Source organism: Gallinula chloropus (genome assembly GCF_964237585.1).
Source record: "Gallinula chloropus genome assembly, chromosome: 5".
Lineage (NCBI taxonomy): Eukaryota > Metazoa > Chordata > Aves > Gruiformes > Rallidae > Gallinula > Gallinula chloropus.
The window spans coordinates 10,265,078-10,291,472 of NC_140090.1; the positions used below are offsets into that span (position 1 = coordinate 10,265,078).

General features: G+C 41.3%; 1 protein-coding gene across 1 annotated transcript; it reads left to right on the top strand.

Annotated features, from left to right (window-relative positions):
* Nucleotides 1–353: 353 nt before the first annotated feature.
* CFAP221 (cilia and flagella associated protein 221) lies at nucleotides 354–22,460 on the top strand (the record flags this gene model as incomplete). Its single annotated transcript, XM_084264884.1, has 24 exons — nucleotides 354–492; nucleotides 926–1,026; nucleotides 1,562–1,648; nucleotides 2,549–2,644; nucleotides 3,150–3,250; nucleotides 5,876–5,979; nucleotides 8,581–8,740; nucleotides 9,200–9,323; nucleotides 9,410–9,521; nucleotides 9,738–9,846; nucleotides 10,371–10,458; nucleotides 12,167–12,256; nucleotides 13,561–13,656; nucleotides 15,091–15,181; nucleotides 16,072–16,199; nucleotides 16,638–16,718; nucleotides 17,416–17,523; nucleotides 17,670–17,846; nucleotides 18,797–18,955; nucleotides 19,460–19,554; nucleotides 20,106–20,195; nucleotides 20,393–20,512; nucleotides 21,763–21,792; nucleotides 22,337–22,460. The coding sequence occupies 24 exons, from the start codon at nucleotides 354–356 to the stop codon at nucleotides 22,458–22,460; spliced, it is 2,610 nt and encodes an 869-aa protein (XP_084121010.1).
* Nucleotides 22,461–26,395: the final 3,935 nt, after the last annotated feature.

The following is a 26,395-nucleotide window of genomic DNA, read 5'->3' on the forward strand; positions in this document are numbered from 1 at the left end:
CCTTCTCTCCTTCTCTGTGCTGGAGGATGTGAAGGAAGAGAGATGTTTTACGCAGTTCTGAAAACCAAATGTTCCCAAAATTCCCTAGAACAGATGAACATGCCCAAAGTGGTAGGGCTTGTGATGGGAGCAAGGCTTCCTGGAATCACTCTGCCCTATACTCAGCACACACAGAGTAATCTACTTCAGTAGGAAAAAAAAGTAACTCCATTTCCCAGTTTTTTCTTTTTTGGCAGTTTTATGCATCAGATGTTACAAGTGCAAGGGAAGATGTTCTGATCATTATGTTATTTTCATTCACTCCCAGGCACTGAGGAATTTTGCTACCATTCAGACTCCATTTCTGTCCTAACATGGACATAGTTCAAGTGGCTGCTGCAGAAATTACTTTTCCTAAGAAATCCTGTGAGAAAATACCCAGTGTCCTTCTGGGCAGTCTAGTGGAGGAGCCTAAAAAAAGACATGCTGTCCCCAATCACCTGCTGGAATCAAGTAAGTTTCTGCTCTCACTTTTTGCCAACCTTGCATAAATCCTAGGAGACACTTCTCTATTATATTTTTTTCATAACACAAAGGCAAAACTCCCATCCTGTTGCTTAAATTGCATCTTCCTGTGAGCCCAAATCATAGGAGAGGTAGTCGGGAAAGAAATAGTGGCTGTGCTGATCCTGTCTGACCCTAAAATTTTGAGGTGGCTTGTTGATGCCAAGACATAAACTGGCAACAGGATCATGGCTCTGCTGGGTAGTAGATGCTGCCTTAACTTTCCATTGAAAGAGTCATGCCTGCTTAGCCAGAGAAATAATCTTATGTCTCATTTTTTTTTCACTGTAATATTTTGGGTACAACACAAATATACTTGATCAGCGTAACAGTCATTGTGTGTGTTTCACCTGGTTTCCTTCCTGTCTTATTATCACTGTAGAGATTTATTCAGAGCTTGAGAGGAGCAAGGTTGTACAGGCTGAGCCTGCTGTGTTACACTATGGAGGGTATGAAGTTGGAAAGCATCACCAACAGACGCTGGTGAGTGCTGGAGCGGGGATCCTCCTGGGGCTCGTGGAAGGATAACAGAAGCTGAGCAGACTGCTTGTGGTCGTGAGGCCGTTTGCTCTGTGGGGTGCTCTAAAAAGCAGCACTTAAAAGCTGTTACCATCCAAAGGTTTGTTCCTTTGAGAGCCAAAGCAAAACCATGGAATATTGCATCATTTCTGTTGTTTCAGACCTCTGACAAAGCAAAGTCAATAGGTTGTTTCAATTTTTGTTCCTTTTGCACATAAGCAAAACAGGCCTAGAATTTGATTTAGCATTAGTGTCTTCTTTAGCAAGACTAACCATCATTCCTAAGTAAGGGACTGTGACTTGTTTCCAAAAATTAAAAATGCAGGATACAAGCTTTATGTGATATTAGACCATATTCAGAATTATTTATGTTAAAATAAAAAGTATTGCTTACTTGTTTAGTCCAGCTTCTTAGCTATGGATGATCTCACACTTGGCCTTCTTGATTGACCTCCTATTGTAAAGTGGTTTGTGGTTTTGGTTTTCTTTTGTTCTACAGAAACTGATAAACATTTCTGGCGATGTAATAAACCTTCACATAATACCACCCCAGACAAAGTATTTTCAGATCAAATACAGCAAAACAGTAAGTGTCAGAAAGCCTTTACACTGCTTTTTGCGTGCAGTACTGTGTGTGTGTCATATAAACATCTTTTACATGTATTCTGTATTATTTTGGGTCTTCATCTAACTTCATCCAACAGGATGAAGTTTAACATGGCCAAGTGTAGAGTGCTGCACATGGGACATAATAACCCCATGCAGTGCTACAGGCTTGGGTGAGACTGGCTGGAGAGCTGTCAGGAGGAGAAGGACCTGGGGGTGTTGGCTGACTGCAGGCTGAATATGAGCCAGCAGTGTGCCCAGGCAGCCAAGAAGGCCAATGACATCTTGGCTTGTATCAAAACCAGTGTGGCCAGTAGGTCTGGGGAGGTGATTGTGTCCCTGTACTGGGCATTGGTGAGGCCACACCTTGAGTGCTGTGTGCAGTTCTGGGCTCCCCACCATAAAAAGGACATTGAGGTCCTGGAGTGAGTGCAGAGAAGGGCAACCAGGCTGGTGAAGGGGCTGGAGGGCAAATCCTATGAGGAATGGCGGAGGGAGCTGGGGATGTTTAGCCTGGAGAAGAGGAGGCTGAGGGGAGACCTTATCGCCACCTACAACTACCTGAAGGGAGGTTGTAGAGAGGTGAGTGATGGTCTCTTCAGCCAGGTGACAGGAGATAGGACAAGGGGAAATGGCATGAAGCTATGCCAGGGCAGGGGCAGATTGGATATTAGAAAATAATTTTTTACTGAAAGAGTCATCAGGGCCTGGAACAGGCTGCCCAGGGAGGGGGGTTGAGTCACCTTCCCTGGATGTGTTTATAAAAAGGGTTGATGAGGTACTGAGGGGTATGATTTAGCATAGGATGGGAATGGCTGGACTTGATGATCTTCAAAGGTCTTTTCCAACCTTGTAATTCTGTGATTCTGTGATTTTCTAGCACCGGCTTGTCCCTGGCTTGTCATATGTGGTGACTGTTGATTTTTGCCCTGATGAGTGGCGGTATTACTATGACTGCATCCGAATTCACTGCCAGGTGAGGATTTATTCTAAAATACATTTGTAGTTGTGATGGACTGCAACTACTGTTAAAAGGTGAGGATAATGATAAAGGTGCAGTTAATATCCTGGAGCCACGTGGGTTTACTCCCATTAAGTCTGAATTGGGAGTATTTAATTTTAAGCATTTAAAATTTTCCTCTCTGTAAGCATCTTGGAGCTGTGGGGAGAATATCTTCCTTATTCTGTTATTCTTTGCCAGTAGGTCAGTCTTTGGGCCATACTGATATAATGTCTTAGCTGAGCAGCTTTGGAGAAGCTCTGAAGTTGCTGAAATTATGGATAGATAGATGGATGCTGAAAGCAGGTAGAATATCAATATCCTGAGGTGCACAGTGATGATCTTGAAGATGATTATGCCCATTCACTGGCCAACTATGCCAGATGATTTTTGCCATTTACTGGCCAAGGAATTTTTTCTTTCCATAGCATTTATTCATGGCAAGAAATATTTACCCCACACACACCTTTTTTTTTTTCAGGGAGAAGATACGTTATTAATTCCTGTTCATGCTTACCCTGCTGTAAATGTTGTACAATTTCCATCATTTATAAATCTGTCTGATGTATCTGTTGGTAAGAGGTGAGTTAAGGACAGACATTTGTCCACATTTTATGAGACATGCATGAAATCTGAAAAATCTAATTTTCCTCTATATGGAGAAGTTAATATCTTGGAAGCTTTAAGGAATTCGGCTACCATCTGGACTGCAAAATAATTCCATATATGAACTGTTTCAGGTACACATTCACTGGGAAGTAAATGCTGTGCAAACTAAGTATGTGCATAGGTGAACTGGGGTTTCAGCTATTCTAAATTGATGTTGACTCCATTAATTGGATGGTGAAGTGACATGCCTGCTGTTCATAATCTGTATAGTCCCCAGTTAATAAATCCTAAGTGAATGGATCTTCCTTTCAAGATAAAGGTTTCTGGAAATTATAGTATGAGCTGGTAATGATAGGTGGGACAGCAAATAGCTAACCTCAGTCCAGAGACTGATCAGTCATTAGATTTGCTTCTTCTGTTTAAAAATATTTAAAGTCCTCTTCTGATGTGGAGCTCTAAGTGGCAGAGACTTCATCTTACCCTGTTTGGAGCATAGATGTAACGCTGAGTGTTCTCATGAAGTAATTGGTAGTAATTGTCAATAGGAACTGGGAAGAGGAAAAGGAAAAGAGAGATCCTGTTGATTAGGAAATAGTTTTGCAGTATTTTGGTTATATTAGTTGTAATTACAGTGAGTTGTGTTAGTGCAAAGATTTCTGTGAATTCTAGGAACTGGAGGTCTTAGCAGCTAGTTTTTGTCTTAGCCTGTGATTTGGAAGCAGCTCATATTTTACTGAAGCACAGAGATATAAATAGACAAGGCACATACAAGGAAAATGAAAAATTCTGCAGTAAAAATGAGCCCAGCACTCTAAAAGGGATACTTGTGTCTTTTTTGTGTATTTGTTTTTCTAACTTCCCCATATCTGTTAAACTCAATAGTCAATCTGTCAGAAGGGATGTTTCAGCTTTCTCACAGCACTGAACGTAACTCCTCACTTTGTGGGTACCTCCAGGCATGATGTGATTCTGTTTATTTGCTCCATTTTTATAACAAGTGCTGAGGTGTGCAGAATTTTCATACTCTCAGAATACAGAGATTAGACAGAGTACAGATCACAATTTTAAATCATGGCAGTTTTTTTCAATACAAGAAGGATGCCTAGAGATGCCCCTGAGGGAATTTGGTAGAGTTGCTGATGGTTTCCTAACATTAGTTTTTACCAGTGTTTTTCATTGTTAAATCCTTCCTAAAAATGAAAGCTCTCTGGAATACTTGGTACTGTATGAAACTTAAGGAACTATGAGCTCAATTCATAACCATTTGAGGTCAGGGGAAAAACTGCCTTTTACTTCCATAAGTGTAGGAGAAGTCATATATTCTACCACAGAGCTTTCTCCTTAGGTACAGAAGGTCCATCAGGCAACAGGCAGCATAACGGGTTTTTGTCTCTTAAGGAACTTACTGTAGAAGGTCCTTAAAACAAATTGCCTTCCCAGTCTGCTGTTCCGTCTTCTTCCTGAACAGGACAGAGAAAAAAGGACTTTGCTGTTATTGTTTATTTCCTTAGACATTTCAAAGTGTACTTTCCGAAGGAAAATTGTGTATAACATGCATTCTTTGGTAATCAGCAGGATAGGATTTCAGTCAGCTTACAAAGACCAGAATAAGCTTGGGTATGTTGGTCTTGATTTGTAGGATGATGGATGGTGTTACACTGATGCCTTTGTATTTTTATTTGTTATATCAAAATAAATGCATGTGAAAGCAAGACAGCTTGAAAAGGTGTGTGCTAATACCCTTGGCACTACCAGTCTGAGATATAAAGGGCTCCTATGAAAATCAAGCCACGGTATCATTATTTCTACAGTGTTTAAAGTCTTGTCATTCTGATGTGGTGGTATTTCCAACACTGTGCAAGGCACACACAACCTTTTCTCATGTGAGCATCTCCCCTGTGAGGAAAGACTGAGTGAGCTGGGACTGTTCAGCCTGGAGAAAAGAAGACTAAGGGGGGACCTTATTTATGTTTATAAATATCTTAAGTATGGGATGCAGGGGGAAATGGCCAGCCCCTTTTCAGTGCTCTGTGGAGACAGGTCAAGGGGCAATGGCTGCAAGTTGGAGCACAGGAAGTTCCGCACCAACATGCGGAAGAACTTTTACACAGTGAGGGTGACAGAGCCCTGGGACAGGCTGCCCAGGGAGGTGGTGGAGTCTGCATCTCTGGAGATATTCAAGACCTGTCTGGACACCTCCCTGTGCGACCTGTCCTAGGGACCCTGCTTTGGTAGTGGGGGTTGGGCCCCATGATCTCTTGAGATCCCTTCCAACCGTGTGATTCTGTGATTGTCTTCCACGAGAAGGGCCACAGGAGGAGCCTCATTTCTGGTTCTGTACTTAGTGTTGCTCCACTTTGGATTGTTTGTACTTGCTAGATATTCTGGTTCATAAGAATGTGAGGATACACATAGGTAACTTCTAAAAAATAAATTTTATAAATACTTCTGTAACCAGATTCTGTGTGGGTAATAAGTAACCCCTCCCTCCAAACACAGATAAATTCAGTGCATATTGTGTATAATATTATTTTCCAGCTTGTAATTGATGATTAACTGTAGCATCATTAATTTCTTTCTTCCTTTCTCTCTTTTCAGCAAGGAGTATGTTATCCCATTGCAGTGCAGCTGTCCAATAGATTTTGAATTCCACATTGATTTTATTCAGCCTCATAGAGCCTTCACCGTCCAGCCAACATCTGGTAGATTGAATTTATTTAAATCCAAGACATTAAATCTGTACTTATTGAGTGTAGTTACTTGTATTCAGTGCTGTACAGAATAAGCCCTTGCCTCAGAGTGTTTCCAGGTAAATGAAGACTGATAAACATTAGTCATATGCAGCCTCATGGCAAAGAGCCTTCTGTGGCTGGTAGATTTCTTTTCTCATTGCCCAGCTACAGACCTCTGGCAAAAAAAAAAAGGACACCCAGCCTTTGCCTGCTCTCTTTGCTGGTCCTGTGGGAAGGAAAGGGTTCAGGAGCCCAGCATTCACCTCTTCACACCTTTCCCCAAGGACTGTCTGTCTCCTGCCCCATTAACGGAACAGATATCTCTCTTTGGCAAATAGGAACACATCATGTTACTTGACTGGGCGACCAGAGGAAATAGAGGGTGACTTCTCCTCTGTCAGACATATCCCCTGTACCTGTATTTTCCTTAGTGCTCTGGAAGAATTTGATAGAATTGTGTCCATTGCTTCAGGTGCTGTTACAGTGATGGGTGCAAAACATGCTACTGCAGGTGTTTCACGGGACAGCAGTGGATATTAGATTTAGCCTTGACCTCTGTGTATGGGTTTCACAAGAGGCAGGGACTTTTGTCTACAGAATGCTCAGCTATTTTCATCTCTACAGCAGGGGAGGGCTCTGTCTTGAGGCAGACATACCTATTTGGCCCCTCAGTTCAATAATGACATAGAACTCTTTGAAAGAGTCCAGTGCAGGCCCACCAGGATGATTGAGGGAGTGGAACACCTTCCTTATGAGAGAAGGCTGAGGGAGCTAGGCCTCTCTGTCTTGGAGAAGAGGAGACTGAGGGGTGATCTTATTAATGTCTATAAATATGTAAAGGGTGAGAGTCAGGAGGACAGAGCCAGGCTCTTCTCAGTGATGGGCAGTGATAGGATAAGGGGCAACGGGTGCAAGCTGGAGCATAGGAAGTTCCATGTGAATGTAAGGAGGAACTTTTTCACTGTGAGGGTGATGGAGCACTGCCAGACAGACAGAGAGCTTGTGGAGTCTCCATCTCTAGAGACATTCAAACCCCACCTGGATGCATTCCTATGTGATTTAGTCTGGGTGATCCTGCTCTGGCAGGGGAGGTTGGATCAGATGATCTTTTGAAGTCCCTTCCAACTCCTGATGTTCTGTGATTCTGTGATGTGGAGATCAGTTGCTACCATTGTTACATTTACCAGGTGTCAGCAGTAGCATGTACACGCTCAGGTAATGACAGAAATTAGTAGGTGAATGAGACATGGTTGTATAATTAGCTCAGGCAGTCTGCTCAGTTCCATGAAAATACATAAAAGTTCTAAATAAATAAAAACATTCATAAATCTGGACCTAGTTGCCATTTGTGATACTGGAATTTAAACTTTGATTATTTATGCACTTGAATGAAAGTTGTTGCTGTTCCTGCATGTACAATGATATAAATTTGCCCTGTCTTGTCAGATGGGTTTTCATTCTTCAGAAGTAGCAGTTGGATTCTATCAGATGTGTGGTTCACAAAGATGAACTATAGTGCTGCCTTGTTTTCGGTCATTCTTTCAGGATAGTATTCTTTCTTACTTACTTTGTACTTCAAGTATTTTTGATATATCAAGGGATATATCAAAAATATTTCAATTGAATAGGACAATGGAGAAGTTGTAAAATTTATCAGCTAGGGTTTGTTGGGTTTTTTTTCACGGTCATGGACAAAGTGGCTGCAACTAATTCATGAGGTCTAAGTTGTCTTTGTTCTTGGGAGAAAGTGGAACAAAAATATCCCAGAAAAATCATCAACCAGTAAAAGTTAAGTCAGAAACTCTGTTAGCTAGAAACTCTGGGGTGCTGAAGGCCATCTGAAAAGCACTAAGAAGTTTCAGCTCCTACCCAAGCCATTGAGCTCTGAGATCAGTAATGCTGAAATGCTCTGACAAATTCCATGCACACAAAAAATCCTACCACAATGAAACTAACTTGTTTAAAAGGACAGGATGCAGAAAAGCAGGAAATCATCACTTTATGGAGATGACAATATTTCTGGTGAGCTGAATAAATTCCTCATTGCAGGGACACCAAGGATCGTCAGGGACCATATCCTGGGAGTGCACTGAATGTGTAGGGATACAGAGGGTGGTTAAATTGCTTGAGAAAATAACGGAATAGATAATAAGGAAGTAAGACCAAGTAGAGACAGGTAATCTATCAAATCCAGACGATTCCACCAACTTGGAAGAGCACAGTGAGATATGTTTATAATGCCTTGCTCATGAAGTCAGGAAGTGCCAGAAACTTAAGGCTGGCAGATGCAAGTGAAGGGTTTCTACATATAAACCGACAGTCCTTTTCACAACAGTTGGAAAGACTGCAGTTTTACTGTCAAATCTCTCTGCTATTGCAAAATATCTCCCATTCTCTGGCAATACATAGTTCTTTGGTGACACTTTGAGACCTGAAACATTTTCCAGGTCTACTGTCATCCATTCAAACATTAATAACGTTTCAGAAAAATGTAGTCCAGAATTCAATTTCAGCCTACTTACGTGGGCTCACACTAGATGGACTCTTACTGTTTTCTTCTTCTAATCACAGGAATCATTCCAGGCAATGGCAAAGTGGAAGTAACTGTGAAATATTCCCCGCTTGAGTATGGAACAGCACAAATGACAATGCAGTTATGGATTTCACAGTTGCACTCAAAACCCTATATATGTGTATTCACAGGAACGTCGATACCACATCTGGGTCTAATGTATGTGTGGATGGCTGATCTTTGACTATTTTTGCCCAGTGTAATAGGATTTCATGCCATTTTGCTGTAATCATTTTAAGCATTTGTATCCATGGGGACTTAAAATGCACTAATATACTTTAACAACTGCTAATACATGTACCTGTTCTCTTACCTCATTTGCTCAGAATGCCCTTAATCTGTATGAAGTACAGATTACCAAAATAAAAATAATGAGAAATTACATAGCCTTAAAGAAGTGTTGAGCATCCTCAGCTTCCATTCTCCCTGCTCTATGTTATTATTGCTGAGGCCTTGCAAGATACAGGGGGTTTTGAGCAGAATAGAAAGGAGGGTTCCAATTGTAATTTGGGAGACAAATTTCCAGTCTCTTTCTATATCTAAAGGAGATGTAAATGCATGTACTAGACTCATTTACAGAGTGCTTACAAGAGCAATATCTGTCCTTCTGACATCTAGAAAAGAACAGCTGGACAAACAGCGAGGTCATCCAGAGAAAAAAGCTGCATCTGCAGGAAAATCCATGGTGTGGAGAAGAGGCCAGTTCAGCCAACCACAATCAGGGCCTATTCAAAAATTAAAGGTGTGAAGAGATAATAATCAAAAGAACATTTCTGGGCCAAACATCTTTCTTGTTTCTATTTCTTCCCGTTAATTTGTATCTCGTAGGAAATTGAATACCAAAACCTCAGGATCCCCACAGACTTGTCAAATCCATACGCTGTAGCTACTGTTTTGAATCAGGAACCAGGCAAATTGAAGGTTAAGGACTTGAAAGAAGGTAATATAATTAAGCACTGTAAACTTAGTTTTAGCCTTAGTTGTAGGTTTCTGATGAGGAACTCAGCTTCCGAATTGCTGAGGTGATGTGACTGTATTTTCTGTAAGCAATTTCACCTGAGCTTTATGTATTAATGAGCTATCACTATGGGTGGATTTCCCAATTAAAAATTCAGTCTAGCTTGAGGTGTGATATGGCTTTCTGATATTCCTGCAGCCCTTTGCCAAGGCAGCGAAAAGATAAAAACAAGACAGGTGAAAGAAGCAATGTTTCAACTAAAAATCAAACAAAATATTCAGAAAGTGGAAGAAAATCATCTGAAGTGGTAAGTATTAGTTAACCACATTAACACTGGGGTTTACTTAACTAAGGCCTGTATGAATTATGTATGTGATACACACTAGTGCATAATGCTGCCATTTCAAGTCCTGATTGGTTTGTTTTAGAACTGTCAGTTTACTTTCATTTTTTTTCTCTTCTGCCTAAGAGCAGTCTCAGTAGTAGCCCATAATAAGCACCCAGTGACGTCTTTGATTGTGTTATGGTTGCATTCAGAAAGAAACCTGCTGAAAACCCTGTTCACCTAACCTTGTGCCCTTAAGGGCAAAGGAAGCTTTTGTCATGGTTGCCAGTAAATCAAGGCTAAAGGTACATCAGATGGCATAAAGAAAAATACATAGTTGTGTGTAAGAACAGCCTGGTTTCATTGGCAGTCCACAGATCTGCTCTTATGTTGGATGTTATGGACCTTGAGACACCTTAGGAAAAGGAAAATAGGTCTGCTAGCCTTTAAATAAAGCAAACTGTGCATTAAGCAAAGTATTTTTCTTGCTTCCACTGTCAATGCAGGCAAGTTCATAAAGGTAAAGATCCAGTCTCCATGGAGTTTAAAAAAGAGATTATTGAAAACCGACAAAGGGAAAATGAGCAATACAAGGTGAGTCTTTGCTGGGTTTTTTATACATTTAAAATCAGACTTATACTTTCAGGTTATGCATTGCACTACTGCATTGTGTCAGGCTCTCTACGTGTTCATTTTTTCTTGCATCATGCAGACCTCTGAGAGCTGTAATTCTCACTGCAGTTACATGTTCATATGTCTGTGTATCACTGTTTCTGAGGTGGTTTTATCTTGGAGGTAGACAGAGGGAAGGCAAAGTTATTAATGGAAATGTAACTAGATATTTTCCTGGCTTAGCAGATTTCCACCCAGCCACACCACAGGGTAACATTGCACCATAATCCTGTCAGTACCACGGCCACATCCAACCTTCTGTTTATATTGTAGCCCTCTGAAGAGCTGATGTCCTGAATGGCTCACAGTCAGGGAGCTGAACCCGGTCACTACTCTCACACAGAGCCATGGGGAGGCAATTCATCAGGCTGTTCTTCTGCACCTTCACCCTCCCTCTCCTTGGTTTCTTCCAGTCAACCCAGGCCATAAGTTATTTTCCATGGAGGCAACAGCAGCAATACTTGGTCATAGGAAATCTTCTTCCCCATGAGGCACAGTTCTCAGGGACAGTGGAGCTTGTCCCTCTTATCCTGCCTGCTGGATATTTAAGTAGCTTTTGACATCCCACTGACATCCAAGGAGCTGTTTATAAGAGTAAAATTATTTATGGATAGGGTAAAAACTTAGTTTATACCCCAAATTAGGCACTGTGAAGTAATTCAAGCATTATATTTAATACTAACAAAGGAGAAACTGAGTAAAAAGAGGAGAGATCATTGAATCACTGAATTACATGTATGTTAACTTTGTTTAGAAGCATTTATTTACCTATTGGCTTCAGGGGCTGTGGATATCTCTGACTGGTTTCCCAGTTGCCCCCATCACTTTCTGACAGAAGCATATTTTTTGCTCGTGCTGTCAGTTTGTTCATCTTGAATGTCATTGGGCCTCAGAGAGCATTTATTATCCCTCCATCATTTGGTCAAGTGTCCACTATGTTTTACAACCTGGGAGTGGCTGTCCTGAAGACCTTTAACTGGTCTGCCTTCCATTGTGCTAATTCCAACTTCAGTCCATGAAAATCATGGAAATTCCACTCAGTGAAATAACCCCTATGTCTTTGTTTAAGACTGAATGGTATCCTAGAAGTGAAACAACAGGTAAGTAGGACTAGGGTGGAAGAGTCACAGTGAAAAGAAGCAATGGTATTCATGCAGCATGCCTGAATACTTAGAGGGGGTCTCAAAGAAGGGAAGTGATGGCAGTAGTAAACTGTTTCACACATGAACAGATTAAAGAGCTGACACCATTGGAAACTGTGGCAGAGCTGTTCACAAAGGATGGGAAAGCTTCAGGACATTTCTGTAATGCTGTCATCTGGGAAGGTCTGTTCAGGTGCTAACTTATGGTGTTGATTCTGTAACCCCTGGCTGATGCTGGCTATGCAAAGCAAACTGTCTTTCATTAGGGCAGGGATCTGATTGAAACTCAGGCCCAAAATAAAACTGTTTTACTTTGTTTGACTTGCTCAAGGGTTGCAATAATCACTCCCTAGAAGGGAACGAAGTCTGTGTTTTGTCAAGCTCCTCCAAAACATTGCATTGTGAGGGAGTTCCACTAGTTGTAAAGGAAAAAAGAATTCACTGGATGCTATGTACTAATGTGATCATTCTTCCTGGCAACAAATTAGATCCAAAGAGGAGATCCTATCATAGAACAGGAGTTTCAAAGGAACAACATAGAAGTGTCTTTCAGACGTGTTACCCGGCCTGTAGACCAGGTTTGTTTCTATGTTATTATCACCTGCTATATGTTATTATTACCTTCTAAGCTAACAAACAGCCATAGATACTTGGCACTGAATAGTTTTCAGCCTAATATTCCCAGTTCTGTGTCAGTGTTTTATTTCCCATTTTACTTCTAATACAGCAGTGCAAGCACTGTGCTCCATGCACAACTCATCTTCCAGGGATCTAGTATGAGACACAAATGGAAATCTGCAGGCCTAACCTCAGATTCCCACTGCTTGATTCAGAAAGTTCTCTCAGCAGCAGCAGCTTCCTCATGCCTAAATATAAGGTTAAGCATATTTTACTATTTGCAACCTTTACCTGCAGGTCAGATTGACAGGAACCTTTCTGGTACTTAAAGCTTTTTGTCTTTCCCTGTGGTGTGTGGTATTTCCTAAGATCTATTTTCTAGAATTATTGGGAGCTTTGTTTAATAAATCCTCCACTACTGAAGGAACTTTGAATGTTAGCAACACAAAAGATCCTTGCTGCCTTCTTCTTGAGGAACATAATAGCTGTGGGAGTTGGTCTTTTAACATTTTTCCCGTTACAAAGCGCTGACAGTTGTTTGGTGACCATGGCATTGTGTGGAGGTGGTGTTCTCAGGACCTTCCTAATCTAAACAGTTAGCAGCTGCCCTCCTTTTGAGAGGTACTGTACTCTAAGGCTGCTGGAGACACTTCTAGTGCTGGATTCTTCTGTCACATCAATTGAAAACTGGAGAGGAGATTAATACATCAAGAAAGAGACTCATTTCTGTTCAAGAACATTCTGACCATTTAAGACATTTAATAGAGAGACACCACCTCTGTCTTTCACCCTGCTGTGGGTTTGTGCTACCAGACATTATTTGAGACAGGACGCTGCTTTTGCTGGGCTCCTGGTTTAAGCCCTTACAGCTGTTCCAGCTTCACGTCTGTGCAAGATGAAGTATGTACTCAGTAGAGATCTAGTCTGTTCTCTCCACTGTCAACTGCCCATGTGTTGCACTTAAGTCATAGTGTGTGGTTGTCATTTATGTATGAATGCAAACCATGCTATCTTATCTCTGCATTCCCTGTGCTGCATCTGCAAATATTTGGGGTTTACCTCCCATTAAGCCCTGCAGTGAAGGCTTCTGGTTAAATGCCAGTGCTGAGAATGTTTTTACTTGATTTAATTTCAGTGTTTGGAAATAACGTATGGATTCAGGCCAAGGAATGGATTGACCTGGAGGAAATTCCTCCCTTGTCTAGTTGTAAAAGGGATGTTCTTTTTCTTCTCTATTTTTTTTCTTATTTTAAATACCATGCAGCATCCAAGTGTCCATCCCACATTTGACTTGCTCCATAATGACCCTTGGGACAACAGAAACAGGATGTTGAGAAAATTCCAACAAGCAGCATACAAGGTAATGTGAAAAACCAGAATGAAGAATGATGGCATGGTGCCTTGGAAATAGCACAAAAAGCCATGCAAATGAGCACATAAGGAGTCTTCACAGCTAGCCAAGGATTTGATAGTTTGATAAATATATCCCTAATTCATGAAGAAATAGGAATCTGGAGTAAGTTTTGTATTCTGCTGTTGCTGCTGCTAATGCTTAGTATTGTGATCAATGCTAAACAAATGCAGATTAATTTAATTTAAAAAAACACTTCTGTGCAAAAAAAAAAGTATTTCCAAAATGCATATAGAATACTATGCCCAGTTTTAGGGCCCCTAGTACAAGACAGACTGTGGTAAGCTGCAGTGAGTGCATTGTAGAGCTATCAAGATGGTTGGGGTATGGAGCACTCAGTGAGGAAACACTTCCTCAGCTTGCAGAGGGAGAGGGCAGGGAGAGAGCAGCACCTTCCAGCACCTCTAGAATGTTCTTGATGATAGAGCCAGGATCTTTGCAAAGGTGCATGGTGGGAACATGGGAAGCAATGGACATAAATTCAAATAAGAGAGGTATAGACTGGATATAAGGAAAGCCTTTTTCACCATGAGGACAGTAGATTGCCTGGAGGGGTTGTACATTCTACATCTTTGGATGCTTTCAAGACCAGACCAGATAAAGCCCTGAGCAACCCGGTCTGATCTCATCACACTGATCTTGCTTGGAGCAGGAGGTTGCACTGGGACCTCCTAAGATTCCATCCGACCTGGAAGGTAAAGACTAGATCAGTAAAATCACTTATTCTCATTGGGTTTAAATATTATCTTGCATCTCCACTGGTCATTTTCTAGTCAATCTGAATGCAGCAAGCAATATGGAAATTTCCTGCTCTCCTAGCATCCAGTTTGGATATTCTTTTCCAACCTATTCACAATATTAGGCTCGATAAGGAGGTCCTGGAATGACATGCTTTTTCCTGTACTGCGCAAATAAGGAGGTGGCTCCTTCTGGCATTAAAACCTAGGATTCTTCAAGGTTACCCTGGGATTTATGGCACTAGGGGAATTGTAGAGTGCAGGTTACTACTTATTCTCCTCATTCACAGAGCCACAAGGGTTCACATGGCTCTGATCAACTATTTACCCATTGTTAAATCTGTATATGCCAGTAAACAGAGTTGAAGGATTAGGACCTAGCCAAAAAAAGCCTCATTAATGTGTAAGGCTAAATGAAGGTTTGAACTGGTTTTGTTATGTAGTGTCACTGTAGGGTTGAGATCCATTCTACATCTCTCCCTCCTCATTTTCTACCTCCTGAACAGAAAATAACAGTGAAAATTCTGAAATAGAGACACCTGAGTGAGCTCTGTAGAATAAGTACAGTTGTGTTTTATGTGTGTTTCTGTGGTTGTAAATCTCAGAGTGTTCAGCTTAATCCTAAGCTTTCAAATCACTCTCTCAGACTGTGATTCAGATTCGGCTAAATCGTTTACTCCTCCTGTTCCGCGGGCTGACCAGAGAAGCCAGAGAGTTGGACAAAGGCTCTGCATCTGGTAAGGAGTATTTTGGCCATGAATGATGCCAGTTTGGAATGTACTGCAGTGTGTCAGGTGCATTACACATATACTGACATGTAAATCTAAAGGCAGCGTCCCTGCAAAGGAGTCTTCAAGCAAAAAAGGGAAGTGTGACAGGGTAGAAATGGTTGTAGTCAAAATGCATCTGTTTTTTATGCACATCATTTACCAGACTTAAAAAACATGGTTAACTCTTCTTAGGAGCCCTGCAGCTTATCTACTTGAGAATGGGGAGGAAGTTGTGAATGCTCCATCTCTGGAAGTGTTCAAGATCAGGTTCAATGGGGCTTTGAGCAGCCTGATCTAGTGATAGATGTCCCTGCCCCTGGCAGAACAGTTGTGCTAGTTGATCTTTATAGGTCCTTTCCAACCCAAATCATTCTGTGGTTCTACTTAAAGGCCTGAGGAACAAGGAAAGGGCAGAGGGGACTATATGAGAAATACAGGTAGGCAAACAGATCAGGTGGAGCCCAGGAGGTTAAAGACATTGGATAACAGGACCTTATCACATGGGGTTGTAACCATAGACTCATAGAATGTCCTAGGATGCTTCACATTGAAGACAATTAGTGTAAGAGAGGCATGCTGACTTGTCTCTGCCTTGCTGAGCAGAATGAGATAGAGGACCATGCTGGAAAGAGGGGGCTGTAATGTTGTTTTAGAAAAGGGGAGAGTCTGCTACTCAAGGTATTGTGCCTGGTGCCTTATAGATGTGGCACTTAAAGCCTTTAGGAAATATTACCTTATTTTTTTATGTTAAATGACTAGACACATCCTGTCTAAGGCAGATTGGTTTGATTCTGGTTTTGAAACAGTGTATTAAGCTATATTACAAAACTGTAATATTTGCTTTCTATTTATGACAGAAAGCAGGAGTTTCAGCAGACCAGAGAAGAGTGAAGAACGGAAGGGCATTTCTTCCAGCATATCTGAAGATCGTATATTGCCTTTTGAATTCCCCTGTTTCACTTCTCATGACTTTTACAGTGATTTGGTAGGTACAGGAGCTAAAACTGTGGCCAAAATTCACGATAGAATTTTGTTGAAGTCATTGGCCACAGGCCTGGTATTACCTTTATTAATATTTTACAATGTGACTGTTGTTCTGGGGTTCCCACAAATTAATTCAGGACTTCAGATTTGCTAAGGGTGCTGCTAAAAACAATTAAAAAAATATTTGCATTCTCTTGATAGCATTCTGAAGTTCTAAGTAATACATTGGTGATCACAGTTAATTAACATCAATGATTTTGCAGAAGGAAAGAAATTAAAAGTAACTGAAATGCCAAAGTCCAAGAAAGGACAAGAGAAATATCAAAATGTTTGCATAATTATTTCTGTGTGTTTTCAAGTAGCTGTGCTGATGGATTTCTGCCAATGCAGAACAAAATGCCTGCCATATCACTGCATTTTAAATGCTGTATTCTTTCAGGCACCTGATGCCCTTGGCCTAGTTCCTATCAGATCTGTAGATGTGAAATTCAGCCACGTCCTTCCTTTTTATGACCTGAAGGTGAGTCAGTACAGCTCTCTCAGCTGTATCATGTTTCTGCCTTTCACTGGTCTGGTTAAATATGTTTCCTACCTGATTCAGTGACTCCATTGTGCAGCCCAGTAGAAGCGTTACCCTAATAGGGCTGTGTGATTAGATGCTCTTAAGAGCAAATCTCACCTGTTTCCATAAGGAACATCCTTTCAGTCAGCAAAAGCCTTTCCACGTAGAGAGATGAATCCCCTCAGCTGAAATTACTGTAACACAAGCAACAAAACCCTTCCATGAATGAGGATACTGGAAGCCCTGCACATCACACAGTTTTTCCTTTGATTTTAGAATTTTGTAAAAGTGACATTACAAAAGTGTCCTTCCTTTTAGAAAGCAATGGAGTCTTCTCTTTAGTTGGCCTCCAGTCCTGCACGTTCAGTCCCATCATTCCTGCCCAGGAAATGCAAACGTCTCATTCTCGAAATATATAATTTTTTTTAACTTTATGAGTACAGACACATTTTCTTCCTCCTGACTTCTAAACCCTTTTCTTTCTAGTTTCTTAATAGCAAAAGATCAGATTCTGCACCCTGTCAAAGTAAAAATGTTTCCTTAGGTTCAAATCAAAGCAGATTTTGGCTTAGTGGAGATACTGGCTTCCTTTTATTTCAGGAGGTGTAACAAATCTGGAGGCTTTCTTGTAGTGGCTTTTTTTCTTTCTCCTTAGGTTCCTCAGCATTTCAGGATTATGAAGTACCAGCCATTTTGTACACACCATGCAGCCACAAGTTACAAAGCTCACAAAATCTCCCGACCACTGAGGGAGGGAGCCCAGGTAACAAGTCATCTCACATGCAGATTTTCCTGAAGTCACTCCCAAATTTCTACATTTCTACAGTTATTTGATTAATTTTGTCTCAGTGTTTTATACCAAAAGGCTTACAACGGTCCTGAAAACCTTTGATGTCTGTGTTTTTCAAGGATGAGTTGGTTCAAGTAGTTGCTTCCTCTGAGGGGCAACTTGACCTGGTCTCCCAGAGGATGGATTTTCACAAACCACCCCCAGAAGAAGCAGCAGAAAGGGATGTTGGCCTCTTAAACCTGGTTCCTCCCCCAGCTTTAGTCTGCCCTGCAGAGTGTGACCCACTTCGTATTTTTGTAAGTAAAAATTGGCTTCTGCAAGGAACTGAAGGGAGGAGGGGGAAAAGTGTTTGTTTCATCAGAAGCCTAATGTGGAATTGGTGGGCAATTCTCTTACCAAGATTGCTATATAAAGCTGTCTGGAGCATAGAGGTATTTCCCTCATAGTGCAGCACAGCCTGGAGGTCCCTGAGGTGTCTCTGATTGCAGAGGCAGTGAAATGCTGCGCATGGGTACAGGCAGGATCTCCAAGGCAGCACGGCACTGTGCCTGGCTTGGGTGGCTCTGTATTTCAGCACTGCTCAGCTGCAGTGGCCCACAGCCCAGTGTGCTGGTCTGGTGCTCGTGGCATAACAGACATGGTATAGACTTGTCCTCACTGCATGTGACCAGGACTCCGGTGGACTTAGTGATGAGAAGTTCTGTGCATTTCTTTCATCCCACTGTTATGTCAATGTTAAGAACCAGGCACAGCCTGATCCCACGCTACCCAGCATTAGACTTTATTGAGAAACAGATGCTGGTTCCATGAAATAGATGGCAAAATGCTCACTGGCTTCCACCACAGTGAGTCCAGTTTGCATTCCTAGATTCTGAGCTGTCCGGAGAATCAGCAATGGATTTTGGAGTAATCAGGCTATAGTTCTTTCTTCCAAGCATGGAAACAGCACCTAAATTGCTGTATTTTAGACAACAGAGAGGAAGGCAGCTATGCCTTGCCTGTAATGAAGGGAAGAGACGGCAAATGAAGGGTCACACTAAACAGAACAGTCACCGTGAGACAAAGGTGTGAATCTGGGGAGACTACATTGTTTGGGTTGGACTAGATCCTCTCCAGAGGTCCATTCCAACCCCTTCAGTTCTGTGATTCTGTGTGTGTATGAATTGTAAAAACTGATTTTTTCTCAATTTACTTCTTTATAGTGCTCTGAATTATTTTAAAAAATAACAACTACTTTGTTTTTTAGAACCCCACTCCAGGATTAGTTCCAGTTTTACCGCCTTTAGCCTATTCTGAAACAAATATTGAATATCATCTTTGTCCTCATCCAAAATATATCTTTACCAAGGAATGCCCCAAAGGATCCAGTATCCCAGTCACACAGAGGAAATTTCTGCATCATCAGGTATGGTCTTTTGTGTTCATTTTGTGAGTACCTGGGTTGAATCACAGATTCATAGAGTGTATTGGCATGGAAGGGAAGGTCTTCTAGTCCAATCCCCCTGCAGCAAGCAGAGACATCTTTACTAGATCAGGTTGCTTAGTATGTTCCTGCTGAGAATTTGCTCCAAGGAATTGAAAAGGAAGATGGAGAGTTATCCTAGATAGAAGACATTTTCAAATACAAATTACGCATGCACTTAGATAGTCACTACATGTGTCAGAATAACTTGTTCTTGTTAGGCTTTAGCTGTGTCTCTTACTTGTCCCTGGGTATTTCTCTGCTCTTTCCTTCCTTTCACTGTCTACTGTATTTGCATGACCTTGCAGTGGAGGAAGCATCTTTTAAATCTGGAGAACTGCAGCTCCCCAGATTGAATTCTCGGCCAACAAGTCAGATTTTCTGTCCTGCAAACCTCTATTGGGTTACGTGTTACAGGTCTGATAGCTGTAGCACTTGTCATTTCAGGAAGTGATTCCTGAAGTAATGGAATGGAGAAGATTCTTGCCAGTGGTGTATTCCACTTTTTCTATCACTCCCCCTTTGGCAAGTACACCACCTAGGTAAGAAAGAATTTGAATACACATTCCCTCCACCCTGCACCATCTTTTGCCATCTGTAACTACATTGACTGGTAACTAGTCCCACAGATAAAAGGGGGTCTACAGTTGCAATTAATTGCTGATCAGAAATCCAAAGCCGACAGGGAATAATACCCCTACTGACCTCCTTGAAGGGTGGCTTAAGAACAATGTCATTAGAGGACATACCTAGACCTGGAAGGAGAGTTCCAGTCTGGACTTTCAGTAACATCTCTCCTGAATGCTTTTTGGTTCAGTGCTGGAAGACCCTGAGAGGTACAAACTCCCTCTGTCCTGCAGAAGTTTGAACAGTAAAACCTTTCACATGTGAGGACCTTCACCCAGGGGTAGCCAACATCTCTCAAGTTCCCATTCCCTCATATCACAGCAGTTTCTGGTGTACTCAGATTTTCCAGGAATATTTAAAAGTACATCATCCTCATTGTAACTATAACTACTGTGAAGCCTCAAAATAGAAGCATTGAGTCCAGTTACTCTCTCTCCATCTTCATCTAATGCCATTTCCATTACAGGGATCCTTACAGTGTAGATATGCTTCCAAGAGATGTACCACCAGTGCTGTATGACTTACCTGAGAGAGACAGGGAGAACATAATTGACTAGTAAGTTTCTCCTCTATTTTGTATTTGGTGTGATTGATTATATCTTAACCACTGGTGTGGACATGTCTGAAGCTGTCCTGAGAGATCCTCAAAGGCAAAACCACAAAGTCTGTCTTGCATGGAACACTTCTGTTGTTGTTGTTAGCTAAAAAACACTTAAAAAAGGATAAAGCCCAATTGTTCTTCCTAATTTTTAGTGAGACAGATGAAACTGAGTTCAAAATGGTTCTTACTCCAGAGATGGTGAGAGCTGAATTTCCACAGATTGGACAGGCACCCTCAGAAGAAGGCAAAGAGAAATCAGGAGAAGAAGAAAGGTAGGTATAAATTGAAATTAGGGGAGAGGAATGGGAAGGAATCTGAAGACAAACATCACCTTCAGAATTATGTAGAAAGTCATATTGAGTTGCTTTAGGGGCTCCATCATGAGTGGGATGCAGATCTGGCACTCTGAGCAAACTTGCACTGCAAACACTGGATCGAACTTCAGATCAAAAGAATCTAAACCACTCAAAGCAGTTTTCTTGCCTTTGCAGAGATATTCAACACCCTTGGACCAGTGGCATTTATTTTTAGTGACCCTTTTGGTTAGGAGTTTATTAATGCTGGCATAATGAGCCCTTAGAATTTCCCCCTGGAATGGTGCTGTTTTGTCAGTCCCTTCCTAGGAGTGAGTCACATTTGCTCTGCTGTCCAAACTTCACACTTTGCCAACACACCTTGTGTGTTAGTCATACAGCACAGCATGCAAAATAACTTGCATTCATAAACACAGAATTTCCTGCTCCCTAAAATGTTGTGAACTGGCTGCCCTAAGGGCCAAATTCGGTGTTGTCAGGCCAATGTCCTGAGTTTGCAGCTCAGCAGAGAAGCCTTGAGGGGAAACCTGAGAACAAGCAAAACTCTGAGGGCCAAATAGGTCTCTGATGGAGTTGGTAGTTACCACCATGGTTTCAGAGCAGCATTTCAGAACTGCCCAGCAGTTAGTTCTGTGGAGCTGGAAGCAGAAGGGGATGTGCTGTGTGAAACTTGGTGTATGTGACATTGCAGGAAGGATGCAAGGATGTGTATGAGCACAGGGGACAGTGGGCTGGAGCAGCAAATGGTATGAGTAGGATAAGTGGTTGCAGAGCAACATAGGAGATTGTGCTGGGTTCTGATCCTGTGTGGCTTGGAGCAAGTGAATTAACCTCTCTGTCCAACATCTGCCCCTCTTTAAAAAAATGGTGATGGTGTGGCTTAGGTATCAGGATGTGCAGACTAGCCTGAGACTTTTAGAGCCATGGAGAGATTTGAATGTCTCACTTTCTTTGCTTTTAGAGGGAAATTATTTGATTGACAGTCAAATCCTGCACAACTTTAAAACAGTGCTGCATATTATGAGCCCTCTGACAAAACACTGCTTGCTGTATTGTGATTACTAGAGCACTGATTGAAAATAATTTGCTGTAAAAATGCTGGTGAGTCTGACTCAGCACCACTTTTTGGATTTCATGACACTTTGCTTGTCAGAACATGGGGATTTGGAATAACTTGTATAACTAAAGAGTGACCTTTTTCTCCACAGTGATACAGTGTTGGATGGTGCTTTTCCTGAGCAAGCAGTTTTATAACCCCAGGGTTCATTCTTTTTGAAGTTTTAGATGCTTTATTAAAAAAAAAGAAAATACTTTTCTATATTAAACACCTCTGGGTATTGATTTTTACTTGCTGAAAGCTTCCCATTTTGTTTGGCTTTGTAAAGAGGGGAACAAAAATATTCACAATGAAGTCCCAATCCTTTCTTTTGTCCCTGGAAGGTTCTTTGTTGTTACCCATGGGGTGGTGTTTCACTAGATGACTGAGCATACATTGCTCCTCTACAGAAGTTTCAGCATTTTACCCTTGAGGCAAGTCAGGTTTTATTGCAGATGTTCTTGTTCTGGCCATTACAGCATATGCTCCTTCATAGACAGAGTAGCTTTCCTAACTGGCCAAGCATTTCACTCCTTCTCCAGTTCTGCATAGGTAATGGAATACTCTCTGTGTTCTTTAGACAAATGAGAGAAATTATGTGTGCCTTGGCCTTTGGTTTCTGTCAGTGTTCCCAAGTAGCTCCCCTGGCTATTGTAAATACAAATGACTTTTAAAACTTCTTGCAGAGACCTGCACAACCATCCAGATGGACATTTTCAACCCCAAAATGAAGAGCTCAGAGAGAAGATTCAAAGACATACGGAGAAAATGAAGCTGAAAGCACTTAATAAAACCCTAATTCTGGGATAAGAGCAGTTTTATGAAGCCCATGGTCTGGCACTGCTTATCCTGTGAATGAGTGAGGCCTCTTGTGTCACAGCTACATATACTTATGTTCTGTGAGGTCAGCAACTTGCTCTGCAAAGAGAATCACCAGTAATGCCCCATCTGTCAACGACACTCACTGTGACCATTACCCCAAATTGCAGTTGCTCTACTGGGAGTCTACAGCTACATACCTGTTTGTTTTGTCCTGGTGGGAGGGACCAGAAAAAACACAGTACTACCATATAAGTAGAAAAACCACAGTACAACCATGTTAATAGTTTGGTAATTAATTTGCAGCCCACTGTTTTTAAATAAAATCTGAAAAGTTCTCATGACCAAATTCTTCTGATTTTGGTTTTTTTTCGGTTATGATGCATTCCTAAACTTTGGTGGGCAGGTCACCAAGTCTCAGGCTTGACTGTAAAATTGTAGACTTGATATTTTTAATGAAAGGGAAGGCTTGAACACAGTTATTGTCCACAAAGATAATGTCTAAGCAGATTTCATTCATACATACTATGTATGGCTCTCATGTCAAAAGGGTGCATGGATTTGGGCGATGAGCTCCTGAGCCTCATGACAGACCTCTAGTCCCTAGGTTTATTCCCTAGGAAAGGAGGTTTCTCAGCATACCACCTTTCAGCTGAGATGTCTTCTACTGTCCAGTGGGCAAGCTGGGAGACAGACAAAATTGGTTTTATCCATAGTGAGTTGATGGCTCATTTTGAAGAGTCATCCAAGCTATTTGTGCTGAAAAGGAAGTAATCTTCTAGGCATGGAAAATGCAACAGTGAATACTACATTGCTAGGAACCATACTTCTTTCCAGACATACTTAAAATCCCTAAGAAAAGAGGTTTATTCCAGAGACAGATCAGTATAGACACACATAAAAAACCCTGGGAGGTAGAAAATGGGAAAGCATGGTGAAAATAAAGCCCAGAAGAGCCTGATTATACTAGCTACACGCTATCTCTGCTTACTTCCAAGAAATACAAAGCTGTTAAGTTTCTGCTGTCTGGTCAGCAAGGGATTGTTCAGAATGCAGGTCTGGATATCTGCAGAGTTTCTCTGATCACAAACAAGTGCTTAAATATGTACACATTGCTGCTTTCTTCTGCAAGTCCCAGGGAGAGCAACCGAACTTTTAAGAGGCACACTAAGACTTCAGCGTGTTTCTGGACATGGTGTTTCTCACAGTTCACAGTGAAAGCATTCACAGTTCATAATTCACATTTTAGGTTAAATCAAGCATAGACAATTCTTAAGAGCTGTTATCCCTCAGTTCAAGGCCTAGTAAAGATGAAGTGTTCAGAAACAATGGGGATTAACCAGAATTGATCTCTTTTGGGTTTTGTTGTTTTTTTTTTTTTCCTACAGCAGTATCCTCTTTTCCACCCTTCTCCTCCAGAATTTCTTGGTCATCCCAATGCAAATTAGTCCTGCTTTTCCATTTTCCAGTGGTAGACACCAGCCTTAAAAGAAACAAACCTCCTTTCTATCTAACTGATTCTCCTTTCTGAGTTTTAAGGCTTTTCAGTGTGCAGAGAAGGCAAGAAAAAGCTGTTACCTTGCCATAAATTGTTCCTAAAATGCAGAGGGGCTGTTTGAACAGCTAGTAAAGCACACACAAATTGTTCCTAAAATGCAGAGGGGCTGTTTGAACAGCTAGTAAAGCACACACCTCTGTGCATTATTATATCCCTCCAGGATACCTCATGATATGAAGTTGACTCTTACAGTGATAAGCTATCAGAGGCAATCCAGCTGTGTCTAAGAACATGAAATTTGGCTAAATAATTAGAAGTCTTATATTTTCATATATGAGGCCACCTGAGTGTTCTGGTTGACTACAGAATGCTTTCAGAAGTGGGATCTAAACTATGAGAATGATGAGCTGCAGTTGGTGGCTGTTCACAGTTCTACGCCTGTTCAGTGTGTTATGAAAAGAACTGAGGTATTACAGAGAGCAAATTGGAAGAAAAAGGGATGATGTCATGGAAATTGTGCTTTTGGCATAACATTACCCAGTGCACAGGGGTATTTCTGACAGTTGTTTTTATCCAGATTATCATTTATAATGTACTGAACCACAGCATAAATTTGGGAGTGCTCTTTTATGTAGAAAAGGCAAATATAGAAATATCCTCATCTCTAACAGACAGCTAATACCTGTTAACAAATACTCAGATCCTTTATAGGGTGTTTTAAGGATCAGCCAGGAGGATTCCAGGGTGATTGTGTGAAAAGGCAACATTCAACATCAGTGCTTTTTAAAACAGCATCAGTGCAAACGTCTGCCTGAAGGCTGTGTTGTTGTGGACAGTGGAAAACAGTTTATTAAGGCATCTTTTCATCTGCCTCCTTACCCCTCTACTAAAGGTGCACATCACACTCTCTTGAGGGAAGTGTAGCATCCAATGGGAGATGAATCCTGTGAATCTGCAGATTGAGTTTACCTACAGATTGCAAACTAAGCTTGATTAATACATTATCAGTAGCCATGTTTCCATGCATTCTAATGTTAATTTGTGGATTAATTTATTTTGGGAATCAAAAGGGCTGCATTCTTACTGATTTCAGCAGGAAAGTAAGAATGTGTAAATTGATATGCAGGATGTGACAAGTTTATTTCCATTCAGTGCAAATAAAGTTGCTGCTGCTTCCCTTGTTTGGAAAGGATTAATTGGATGCAGGAGTTTTACCAATTAGGATATATCCATCTTGCCTGAAAAAGCCTGTCTTATTAGCAAGGTTAATTAGCACAAAGTCATACTGCAGCTTTTCTCCCTATTATTAGATGAGAAATGAGCATTAACCTCAAAATCAAATAAAAGGTGTGTTTTAAAAATGAAGAAAATGATGATGTTTTTATATGGAAATGATCCGTGAGCTTAAGTGCTCAGTAACTGGGTTATTAATCTCACTTACCCATCGAGGTCTTCACAATGTAAATTGATTACATTTTATAAGAAGGCTGGGAGAAAAACAGCACCGTGTGTCTGATGGAAAGAAGTGGGTGAAATCAGTATTTTCAGCTCCTAAGAACAGCTTCATGAAGCCCAAGCTGAAGAACCCTTGTTACCTTTGGATTTCTGTTACTCCAAACTCCAGCTGAAGTATTCCTTGTGGCCTGGGCATTTATTTCTTCTCTTTCCTGCACAGTTTTCCTGGAGTCTAGTAAGAACTAATGCTCACTCCTTTGCATACACTGTGAAGGCTTCTCTCCAGCCCTTTAATCATGGAGGATTTTAACTCTTGCAGAGACCTGCCCTGCTCCTTCAATGTGGTTGGAGCTAGCCAGCAGGTTTAGAGTTTGTCAGGTGAGATATACAGTAGCAGTGTTGTTTCCTTAGAAAGATGGATAAAAGCAGAGAATAAGGACTTCTCTGAGTGCTAGTGGGGGCAAATTTCTTTCTGAATGTAATTGTGAAGTGCTGCTCTGCCACCAGCAAGTGCCTAATTCCTACAGATCCTGGAGAAACACCAAAGAGGTGACGTGCTGAAGACTTTGGTGACTTCTGAAAACCAGAGCTGTTGCTGATGTACCTAGGTTTTGCATAGAAGTTATTTTAAAGTACAATTGGTTTAAAAATTGTTTTCCCTCCTGTTTTCTGCTTCTCCTGCTGTCAGCACACACCCTGAGTGCCAGTTGCTTTGAGTGAGTGCCCTTCAAGTGGTTGTGGCTAGCAGCATACAGTAACAAAACAGCCATCTCCAAACCTTTGGGTTTACTTTTTCTGAACTGTAAAAAGCCTTCAGAGAGGATTTTCAAAGCAGCAAGTAGTGTCTACAGCTGTTTGGGCTGGTGGCACAGGGATCAGCTCTTCTAGCCTGAGCAATTTCTTTGACCTCCTCCAGCTCTGCCTGCTGCCCAAGGGTGGTCAGTGGTAGCTACTTTGATACAGGGCTTGGAAA